The sequence below is a fragment of the Xyrauchen texanus genome, chromosome 9 (assembly GCF_025860055.1).
Source record: "Xyrauchen texanus isolate HMW12.3.18 chromosome 9, RBS_HiC_50CHRs, whole genome shotgun sequence".
Taxonomy (NCBI): Eukaryota; Metazoa; Chordata; class Actinopteri; order Cypriniformes; family Catostomidae; genus Xyrauchen; species Xyrauchen texanus.
The window spans coordinates 46,324,272-46,336,433 of NC_068284.1; the positions used below are offsets into that span (position 1 = coordinate 46,324,272).

The 12,162-nt window shown below is 38.6% G+C and overlaps 1 protein-coding gene across 4 annotated transcripts in view; it reads right to left on the minus strand.

Moving 5' to 3' along the window:
- Positions 1 to 11,930, minus strand: part of tpm4b (tropomyosin 4b) — a 26,099-nt gene extending 14,169 nt beyond the window's left edge. The window contains exons 1-2 of one of the 4 annotated variants that reach the window (XM_052134266.1): positions 11,584 to 11,928; positions 9,364 to 9,489 (exon numbers count right to left, since the gene is read on the minus strand). In XM_052134266.1, coding sequence (XP_051990226.1) covers positions 9,364 to 9,489; positions 11,584 to 11,697 — 240 coding nt within the window. In that variant the 5' untranslated portion in view covers positions 11,698 to 11,928. Of the gene's footprint in view, positions 1 to 2,349; positions 2,712 to 9,363; positions 9,490 to 11,583 lie in introns of those variants that run through there. The other 3 variants (XM_052134267.1, XM_052134268.1, XM_052134269.1) reach the window with 3 other exon arrangements.
- Positions 11,931 to 12,162: the final 232 nt, after the last annotated feature.

The window sequence follows — 12,162 nt, forward strand, 5'->3', positions numbered from 1 at the left end:
TCCCCAACTTCCTGTGGGCAGCGGTTTCCAGGAAGCGGGGCTGCTGTGTCGTTATTTTAGACATCTGTGTCATTATTTGCCTCTTTAGAAAGCCAAACATGCTCACAGCAATAGCCAACAATAAGCTTTCATGAAAATGAAAGCAAGCTGGTTTAAGTCTTTCCAATTTGTGGCCAAAGTTGAATTATTCCTGTAGATCATGACAACCTTTCCTGTAATTTTAGCGGTAAAAGAATGTAAAAATGCTACAGTAAAAAAAACGATAATTGGTTGAGGGTTACGGTACAATATTAATATATATAACAAGACAATATGTCATTTTACTGTAAAATATTGTTAGAATTTAGTTTTTTAGATTTAGATTTTACCGTGAAAATGATCACTCTTGATAAACTTTAAAATATCATGTGGACTTTTGAAGTTACTACGGTAATTAACAATGCAGCTGACATTTATTGCTCCAGAAGGTTAGTATATCAAGTTTAAATTAGTTAATAATATAAACGGTAGTGAACCGTAAAATATAAAGGCATCAAAATTACATCCCGTGGGGTCTGGGTAGCTCAGCGAGTATTGACACTAACTACCACACCTGGAGTCGCGAGTTTGAATCCAGGGCATGCTGAGTGACTCCTGCCAAGTCTCCTAATCAACCAAATTGTCCCGGTTGCTAGGGAGGGTAGAGTCACATGGGGTAACCTCCTCGTGGTCGCTATAATATGGTTCTTGCTCTCGGTGGGGAGCGTGGTGAGTTGTGTGTGGATGCCGTGGTGTAAAGCGTCTTCACGTCTCCACGGTAACGCGCTCAACAAGCCACGCGGATTGACGTCTCAGACACGGAGGTAACTAAGATTCGTCCTCCACCAACCAGATTGAGGCGAGCCATTACACCACCATTAGGACTTAGAGCGCATTGGGAATTGGGTGTTCCAATTTGGGGAGGAAATAAAATAAATAAATAAAATGACATCCCGTAAAGCCTGAAATATGGTCACTGTAATTTTTACTGTAAATTTCAGGCATCCATTGCTGCCGGTATTTTATCATAAATTTAACAGAATTTTTGTTGACAGTGAATAGAGCTTATCCCGTCTGCATGCACGAGCCAGGATTCCCACAGTCATGGAACACCTGGAAATATCAGGGAATTTTATCCTGTGGTGTGGCAACTCTGAAAAGCATTATTAGGCTACAAAACCTCCTCTGATATGTATCATCTACTAATGTTTCCACTGCAGAACTGATCCAAGCTAGCCGAAATGTTGATGAGGAATCAGGCTGATGTGGAAAAACGATTTGGCTCAAGAGTTTTGTCTATAGCCTATATTGTCACATGCTTCATGGAAAAAAAATTCCCCACCAAGTGGAAAAATCCCTCTTTAACGCTCACAATACAGGTTGGATTTGAGAAAAACACGTTTTTTGACTTATTAAATATTCTCTAAAGTAGGATAAACCTTTCACAACAATCCTCAAAACAAATATTGCTTACACTTTATTTTACAGTGTCTTTATTACAGTGTAATTACACAAGTACTTACTGGTTATTACTAATTAATAACATTTACTTACTATAGGTTTAGGGTTAGTTGCTTGTAATCAGGGATGTAGTTTGTGGGGTGACAGGTGGTCATGATTCTAGGGGACCATAGGTCCAGGGGGTCAGTACATGTAATATTTGTGAAAGGACACTGTAAAATAAAGTGTTTCCAAAAAATGTCAATATAACTATATAAGCAAAATATATTATAATATTGTCATTTTTGTTTTGAGAGTAAAATTCACCAAAAAATAAATAAATATCACAAGTTACGACCATATGTAAGAAGACACTTAACTCTGCTATTTGTGTAATTGGATATGCTGTCACTCTATAAGGGGTAAGTTGTCACAAAGGGTGTTTAGTTACACTGAACTGAGAATACAGTTCAGCCTATAATACAGCCTTAAAAGTAAAATATATACTGTGTTACATTTATTTGTAGAAGCTCTAAAATAGTACTGTCTCTTTAAGAGTTCAACAAGCGTCTTTTGGCTCAGCACACATTAACGAGAGAAGAGTCGCACTGTTTCTTTGATGCATCCGTGCTATGTGTAATTAAAATTAATGTTCCTTTTTATTTTTTTTTATCAACAACTGACTATAAATAAAATATATACTGTGTAAAAAAAAACACAGTATACACAAAATGTCAATATAATCATATAAGCAAAAAAATATTATGATATTGGATTTTTTTTGTATGCAATTGGACTTTTGACTGAAAGCGTTGTTCCCTTTGTGACAACTTGCCCCGTTGAGCAAAGTGAGAAGAGTTCATGAATGAGGAGATAAAGATGATCCCTCACTTTCTCCCGCAGATCTCGTTCATTGTCCAGTTCTCTGTGCAGAATCTGCGCTCTGCCCTCCGCATCATCCGCCTGTTGCTGCAGCGACTGGACCTTCCGCTTCACCGCGTCTAATGAAGTTATGGACATCGCCAAAAATGTGTCCGATTATTTAAACTCGCAGTTATCACTAGAAGTTTCACAAACACCCAGCTCGTGTACTTACGCTCCAAATACACGAAAAGCAGTTCGAGAGAAAATATTAAAATTACAACTGTTCCAAATGAATGAATGAATGAATAAAGAGCGCAAACGTCCGCCTTGTTTATGTGTTTCTAATAATGTCGCGAACTTCTTTCCTTTGAGCGTCACTGATTTCGTGACGCTCAGAATGAGGAATCTGGAAAAGGAAGACAGGAATGCGCAAGAAAGTCCAATCCCAGGAAGACGATGACATCAGAGACAGATTAGTGACAATATAAACAATGACAAAAATCGTTTGAACGTTTCGAACGTTTCGTTGCATCCAGTAAATCAATGGGATGTTTTGAAACTTAAAGGGATAGTTCACCCAAAAATGTAAATTCAGTCATTGTTTACTCACCCCTGTGTTGTTATAACTCTGTATGACTTCCTTTCTTTTTCTGAACACAAAGGGAGAAATTGTGAGTAAATGTTGTGCTCAGTGATGTCACAATGGCAGTTTATGGTGAAAAGTATAATTCAGAAGTCTAATTAATTATTCATGAGACTCGTGATTGTTATGAAAGTGTACGATAAGATTTGGTGAGAAACAAAATTAAATAAAATGTATTATTTATTATAAATGTTCACTGACCGTTGATCTCCGGTGTGCGTTCATGATCGAGCACGAGAGCAACAGTTCATGATGCCCCCACGTGACATTGGGGCGTTCAAGCGAAAACTCCTTTTGTTTATCTAAAAACAGGTCCTCCACAGTGATAGTGACAACAGAACACAACACAACTGCACACAAACTGTGAACAGAACTTACTAAACATGTCTGAAGAGTTTGTAGTCGAAGAATTTATGCATTTCTATGCCCAGCCTTACTTTTTTTGAGAGTTTTGGGACTGGTGCCAGTTCACAGTTGATGGAGTTACACGCGATGCTGAAAATCTAAAACAAGCGAACGATAGAATGTACCGTCGCTCGTCTTGTTAGTACACAAACTCTGATTACCATAGAAAATATACATCTTATCACGTGTCGTTTGCCGTCAGTTTAGGACACGGTGTGACTGTATTCCGAGTCCTCCGTTCCAAAAAATAAGGCTGGGCATAGAAATGCATCAATTCTTCAGACATGTTTAGTAAGATCTGTTCTCTTTTTTGTGTGCAGTTGTGTTGTGTTCTGTTGTCACTATCACTGTGGAGGACCTGTTTTGTTTAGATAAACAAAACCAATTTTTGCTTGAACGCACCAATTTCGCGAAGGAGCTACGTGAACTGTTGCTCTCGTGCTCTATCATGAACGCACACAGGAGATCAACGGCCAGTGAACATTTTCTCTAAATAATACATTAGATTTAATTTTGTTTATCACCAAATCTTATCGTATGTTTTCATAACAATCATGAGTCTCATGAATAATTAATTAGACTTCTGAATGATACTTTGGTGTTCTTTTGAAGCTTGAAGAGGTGGTCACCATAAACTGCCATTGTATGACATCACTGAGCACAACATTTATTCACAATTTCTCCCTTTGTGTTTAGAAAAAGAAAGAAAGTCATGTCGGGTTAAAACATGTTTTTTAAACATATATATATATATAGCTTTAATTCTTATGACTATTGTTGTTGTTTTGTTGTAGCTGGTTGCATATTCATATTCTCCAGCACATGAAGTGGTGTGGTAGAAATATTGAAGCAGTTACAGGGCAGCCCACTTGTTTCCGATCTGACTGCAGTTGGCAAATTTCACACGACACGCTTGGAAAAAACGTTTCCAGACGCAAAGTCTACCCAGTAATAGATCTGTTGTCTGGGTCTAAATTCTGATTGGTTGAAGCCGTTGTAAATGCAGATAAATACACACCTGTGATTGCACTGTTGCCATGTACAATATTACTTCAACCAAGCTATTTATTGAACTTTAATGTTTTTATCATATTGCTGATGTTGCTGCTGTTTAATGTCAAACATAATCCACTCTAGGCCATTATAGTGATTTTGCCATAGTTGTTGGGAGTTTAGGCACTTAGAAATTCTTGATCCTCGTGTGACCCTGCGAACACATGCTTGGATGTTGTATTTTGGCTTTGCTATATGCAACACATAACTTAAAGGTACTGATCTGAGGTCAGGAGACTCGAAGCACAGAGAGTCATGTGGCAAAACAACATAGCGCTGATCACAGCGGAGTTTGTCTTTAGTCTTTTGTCTCCTCAATTTGGAATACCCAATTCCCACTACTTACTAGGTCCTCATGGTGGCGCAGTTACTCAATCCGGGTGGCGTAGTACAAGTCTCAGTCGCCTCCGCGACTGAGACCGTCAATCCGCGCATCTTATCACGTGACTCATTGTGCATGACACCGCGGAGACTCACAGCATGTGGAGGCTCATGCTACTCTCCACGATCCACACACAACTCACCACACGCCCCATTGAGAGCGAGAACCCCTAATCACGACCACGAGGAGGTTACCCCATGTGACTCTACCCTCCCTAGCAACCGGGCCAATTTGGTTGCTTAGGAGACCTGGCTGGAGTCACTCAGCACGCCCTGGATTCCAACTCGCGACTCCAGGGGTGAAAGTCAGCGTCAATACTCGCTGAGTTACCCAGACCCCCCGATATACTAGCTGCTGTAGAATTTTTCTCCCCATGTTTATTAGGTGCTACTAGTTACAAATAAAAAAAATAGAAATGCACAGAGCAGTCACGCTCGAGTCTGTAATGTACTGTAATGCATGGCATCAAGAGGCGTATGCAACTTTCATCAAACCTCATTGTGGAAACCACAGGAAGGAAATGATTTACTGTAAATGACAGTTTAATGTTAGTTCTATTAATTAAAGGAATATATTGCAATACCATTTGTACTGTGCCAAAGTCCTTTTAGGCAAGTCAGGTCACTTGGCCTCCACATTTGTAACGCCACCGGGCAGCTACTGTATTCAAATAACATATTTCAGACAAGCTGGTCTAGCTAACATGCATGCACGTTCTCAAGGTAACTGCCAATCGATGTCTCCATCAAACAGGTGATTGACGGGACTTCCATCCCTTCAGTCGCTATATTTAGCGGTTCAATTTTCTCCCATTCATATGTGACCCGTTGCATCCTTATAAGGTCCCTGATTCTGCTTAGTGGATACCAGCATGTGTGGGAGTGCTTCTGCAAATGTTTAAGGAGCTTCAGTCCGTGTGTGTGAGTGTGTGTGTGTGTGTGTGTGTGTGTGTGTGTGTGTGTGTGTGTGCATGGAAGTTCTCAGAAGGTTGGATTCATTATACTCAAGAGTGGAGAGTTCATTGTTTGCTTTAGTCAAATTCTTCACATTCCTGGCCTGTGTGTGTGTGTGTGTGTGTGTGTGTGTGTGTGTGTGCGCCTGTGTGTGTGTGTGTGTGTGTGTGTGTGTGTGTGTGTGTGTGTGTGTGTGTGTGTGTGTGTGTGTGTGTGTGTGATGTAGTGAGTGAAAAGAAAGGAATGAATGTGTGAAACTGCTCTGCAAAGAACCATACCGTTGCCTTGTAAAAAAAAATATTACACAAGATAGGAGATCATGTGCATGACTTCAAAAATGCACAAAAAAAGATTTGCATCAAAAGAAGTAAATCACCAAAATTAAACTTCTGTCTAAACCTCATGGAAAACCAAAAGGGTTGTTAGGAAAAAAAGATGCATTGAAAGTCGATAGTGACTGAGACTAACATTCTACCCAACATCTCCTTTTCCGTTCCACAGAGGAAACAAATGATTCCTATAAGAAGTTCCTTCTCACTCTGCACTTTTCTTTCTTTATAACGTTTCTCATTGGTGCAGCTCTCGCTCTCATGCTCTGAAGTTTGAGTTTTCTCTCTGCGGGTTTCAGAGGGGACTCTCGCCCTAAATATCCATTTCCTGTGCATGTGAGCCAGGATTCCACAGCATTCAGAGGTTGTTATATTGGAAAAGAGCTGATGAATTCAAGCCATGCTAGTAAATCCTACACTGAAGACGTCTGACGTCTCAGGGGTGTCTGGTAACAAAATGAGAGGGAAAGACATTTATTCAAGGCTGTCAGTGGCAGCCAGAAAGGAATGTAGGTAAACTCTCTATCCACATTTTTGGAGCTGTTGACATACTCACACTATGATTAAAGCATTTTCATCCACTGGAATGAGAACAATCTGTCTGAAGCTTCCCATGCTGGCCAGATGTAAAGATTTACTGTAGTGCCACATGAATATGAAAATATGATGTTTTTGGTTTTGATGCTGGAAATCAAAACTGAAAACTGATTCCTTTGATCATTTCTCTTCATATCATCATCATTCTCTCTATTCTTCTTCATGTCTAACATTCTGCTACAGACCAGCATGTTTCCTCAATTAAATACTGTATGTATGTTCAGCATTTTCAGGCAATATCTCATGAGTATGATGGAAATCACACCTGTGGTCCTTTAATGGTTCCATTAATGATTCTTTTAGAATGGTCGAGAAGGAAATCTTTGAAAATAAGAATCTTCAATTCTTGTTGGATTGAAGGTGTTTCCAAATGATTCGATTATTTAATATTTTAATAGAAAAGATTCTTTAAAGTTGTGCCTACACAGACATCATAATTAAGATATTTTAATAATTTGTTAACACCACTAATTACAATAAAACTCATAATGTGTATCGTTAACTACCGAATACTGTTGATTCAAAACAACCGGCTCATAAGAGTCATCCGTTTGGGAATCAGACTATACTGGTCACACTGTGTGTCACACTGTAGACTTTAAAGAACCGGTTCATAAGAGTCATTCTTTTGGAAATCGGACTACACTGGTCGCACTGTGTTTCACGCTGTAGATCCAAAAGATCTGGTTCATAAGAGTCATTCTTTTGGGAATCAGACTACACTGGACGCACTATGTTTCACACTATACATTCAAAAGAACCGGTTCATAAGAGTCATTCATTTGGGTATCGGACTTCACTGGTCTCACTGTGTTTCGCTGCAGATAAAAAGAGCCGGTTCATAAGAGTCATTCGTTCCCGGATTCAGACTACACTGGTCACACTGTGTTTCACGCTGTAGATTCAAAAGAATCGGTTCATAAGAGTAATTTGTTCGTGATTCAGACTACACTGGTCACACTGTGTCTCACACTGTATAGTCAAAAGAACCTCTTCATGAGATTCATTAGTTTGGGAATCAGACTTCACTGGTCACACTGTGTTTCACGCTGTAGATTCAAAAGATCTGGTTAGTAAGAGTCATTCGTTCGGGAATCGAACTACACTGGTCGCGCTGTAGATTAAAAAAACCATCTCATAAGAGTCATTTGTTCGTAAATTAGACTACACTGGTCAAACTGTGTTTTACGCTATAGATTCAAAAGAAATGGTTCATAAGAGTAATTTGTTCAGGAATCAGTCTTCACTGGTCTCGCTGTGTTTCACGCTGTAAATAAAATAAAATCATAAAAGTCATTCATTCAGAAATGGGACTACACTGGTCGCGCTGTAGATTCAAAAGAACCATCTCATAAGAGTCATTAGTTTGTGAATCAGACCACACTGCTCTTGCTGTGTTTCACTATGTAGATTCAAAAGATCCGGTTAATAAGAGTCATTCGTGCGGGAATCGAACTACACTGGTCTCGCTGTGTTTCACACTTTAGATTCAAAAGATCTGGTTCATAAGATTCATTCATTTGGGAATTGGACTTCACTGGACACACTATGTTTCACACTGTATATTCAAAAGAACCAGATCATAAGATTAATTTGTTTGGTAATCAGACTGCACTGGTCAAACTGTGTTTCATGATGTAGATTCAAAAGATCTGGTTCGTAAGAGTCATTCATTTGGGAATCAGACTTCACTGGTCTCGCTGTGTTTCACGCTGTAGATTCAAAAGAACCGGTTCATTAGGGTCATTCTTTCTGTATTCAGACTACACTGGTCGCACTTTATATTTTGCACCTTTGAGTAAAAAAAACAATAAGAGTCATTAGTTGGAAAATCGGACCACACTGATACGCTGTAGGTTTCACACTTGAAATTCAAAAGTAGCAGTTCATAAGAGTCGTTCGTTAAGGATACATTTAGAACATAAAATATGTTGATGACTTTGCCTTTGTTTGCACAGTAGTCCGTCTGTCCGTGATGAAAAGCAGTGGCCGCTGACGGTGCTAGATTACCGCTTTCAGTTCACAGCAGATATGATCATCAGTCGGAGTTCAAAACCCTCACATTTATAGCCAGCTGTTCAACACTACCTGTTCTGGTCAGTAAGTGGGACTGTTGTCACTCGGGACGTTTCAACTTTCCGTCATTGTTTCAAAGAACAGATAAGGTCATATGCCTAACCAGGTACTTAGAGAAATTGAGATCTTATGTCTAACTTCTGTGCTTTATAATTGTTCACAGTTTACATTGTGACCTGGTAAGTATATAGTTTGAACTTTGACATTATTTAAAGGAAATTAATTAAATGTTATTCATATACGTTATGAATGTACAGCCTATATAACTACACACATTGTAACTGAACAATGTTCTTGTATATTTTATCTTGGTTTGCTATAGCTTGCTAGGTAGCTGTCTGATAACATCAGTTACTGTAACGTCACTGACCTATAGAGACTGTTGTTCCTACTTGAGCTCAGCAGGCTAGTTTACTAACTCATTCACGAAGCCATAATTATATCAGAGATTAGATGGCTAGCTTCCTCTTTTTAAAAAACGTATCTGTACCCAACCCGACTCAAGAGGAGACAAAACAGAAATGGAGATAAACAGCGTCTAATTGGTGAGAAGAAAATGATTCTATCTGTAAATGTTGCTTAATGCTTACAGTAAATACTCACATCTGTCGCCTTTTTCTCAGATAACTCCAGTTTCTCCTGAGCTTCTTTGAGAGCTTCTGAATATTTATCCAGTTCATCTTCAGTTCCCTTCAGTTTCTTCAGCAAACCAAGCAACTCATCTTCTAGCTAACATAGAGACAAAAACAAAACCAACAATACATTACTAGATGGATAGACAGAAAGATGGATGGATGGTTGGATGGATGGATGGATGGATAGATAGATAGATAGATAGATAGATAGATAGATAGATAGATAGATAGATAGATAGATAGATAGATAGATAGATAGATAGATAGATAGATAGATAGATGGTTAGATGATTAGATAGATAGATAGATAGATAGATAGATAGATAGATAGATAGATAGATAGATAGATAGATAGATAGATAGTTAGATGATTAGATAGATAGATAGATAGATAGATAGATAGATAGATAGATAGATAGATAGATAGATAGATAGATGATTAGATAGATAGATAGATAGATAGATAGATAGATAGATAGATAGATAGATAGATAGATAGATAGATAGATGGTTAGATGATTAGATAGATAGATAGATAGATAGATAGATAGATAGATAGATAGATAGATGATTAGATAGATAGATAGATAGATAGATAGATAGATAGATAGATAGATAGATAGATAGATAGATAGATAGATGGTTAGATGATTAGATAGATAGATAGATAGATAGATAGATAGATAGATAGATAGATAGATAGATAGATAGATAGATAGATAGATAGATAGATGGATGGTTAGACAGATGGTTAGATGATTAGATAGATAGATTGATTGATTGATTGATTTGATGCATTTCTATGCCCAGCCTTATTTTTTAGTACTCGGAAATCAAACAGAAACACAGAGGAGGCTACAGGCAGCCACAGTCCCAATCTAACGGCAAACGACACACGATAAAAGGTATATTTGCTAGGGTAATCAGAGTTTTTGTCCTAACCGGCAGTGACAAGCAACGGTACATTCTATCGATGGCTTGTTTTCTATTTTCGGCATCGCGTGGGTAACTCCTTCCTCTGTGACCTGGCGCTGGTCCAAAAAATAAGGCTGAGCATAGAAATGCATCGATTCCTCGGCAACAAACTCTTCAGACATGTCTAGTAAGTTCTGTTCTCTGTTTTGTGTGCAGCTGTGTTGTGTTCTGTTGTCACTATCGCTGTGGAGGACCTGTTTTTCGATAAATACGTTTTAGTTTTAATTTTAGTTTTGGGTTTGCCAGCTCTATTTTGATTGTAACATGAGGTCATGAGTTGAAAAGTATCAGTAATTAGATACAGACCAAGGATGACGTTTTGGTGGCACATGCAAAAAGTCGCTATACATCCGTTCATTTTGCGATTATGTTGCAAGATCACAAGCAGAATGATGATGTTTACAATAAGGGTGCACTCTTATTCAGGAATGTTAAGAGATTAACAGGACACAGCTGGCGTGATTCTGGATTATTTCTGGTTCCCCCAGTAGCCCTGTGACTCCCTGTTGGGCTTTAGTGATGCCAGGAATAACTGGGAATTATCAAATAAAGCCACACCCTTACTAGTTCCCCTCATCCGTAACTAGCCCATAATAAACTACAGACTCTAAAAATGTATTGCAGTACTATATATATATATATATATATATATATATATATATATATATATATATATGCATACATATCATTTAACCATGCAAAATATTAAATGGTGTGAATTCAGGTAAATTGGGATCCTTTTTCACATTGACTGTCACAAAGTTTACCAATTTACCCAACTTCACATCGCTTTCAAAAATGTACAATACCACATTGTACCAGGGTAATATAATGGGTTATTGATGCCACCATGTTAATGGTAATTTCATTGTAATCTGTTACATTCCTTGAAGTAACTTGTAAATATGTTGGTATACAGTATGAATCTTCAGTATGAATTTCTTGATATGATGTCAATGCTTTTAATTGTTTGAAATTTTTTAAGCTCCTAACACTTTTTTTTATTCCCAAATGTAATTGCAAAAAATAGTTTTTGACCCCCACAATAAATAAAAAACATTATTCTACTTCAGTCCTTGTTTTGTAAGGCTTGTCCCACTTAAAGCAATTACTTTGCATTGAAAGGACATCATGGTTTTGGAATAAATACTCCATCGCTCCTAGACCACAATCTCATATCTGGGCATCCATACTGCCTTCATCCACCACTCACCTGTTTGCACTTGTCTTCTGCTGCCTTCTTATCAGTTTCGGCCTGCTCGGCTCGGTCAATGGCGTTCTCCTTGTCCAACTTCAGCATCTGCATCTTCTTCTTTATGGCCTCCATGTTGCCGTTTGTGTGCTGAGTGTCTTTCACCAGAGGGAGAATAATAGGGAAAACTGAGAGCTACTGGGAGTCTTGAGCAAACTCAGACACAGTGAGCGAAAGCAGTGCTGTTCCTTGTCAGATGAGGAGGCCAAGTCCACCCGCAATGACGCCAGCGAGAGAGAGAGAGAGAGAGAGTGGGGGGGATGTACACTGAAATATAATGCTGCAGTCAGTGGTTTAAACCTGAGGTTTAGAGATGAGCCCTGTTCCCTGGTGACACCCCTCCTCTGTTTGAACCCTTCCTTAATCACATACACACTAAAAAGTGCAGCTCCCCCTCCCTAACTATAACCTTTACCAGTCAGGCGAGCCCCATATTTGGTGTGGATATAATTGTCTACATTCAAGTTGAATGGCTTCTCTTGCTACAATCAGGGTTGTGAGGGTCACTTTTAAAATGTGTTCCTCTACATATTACAGAAT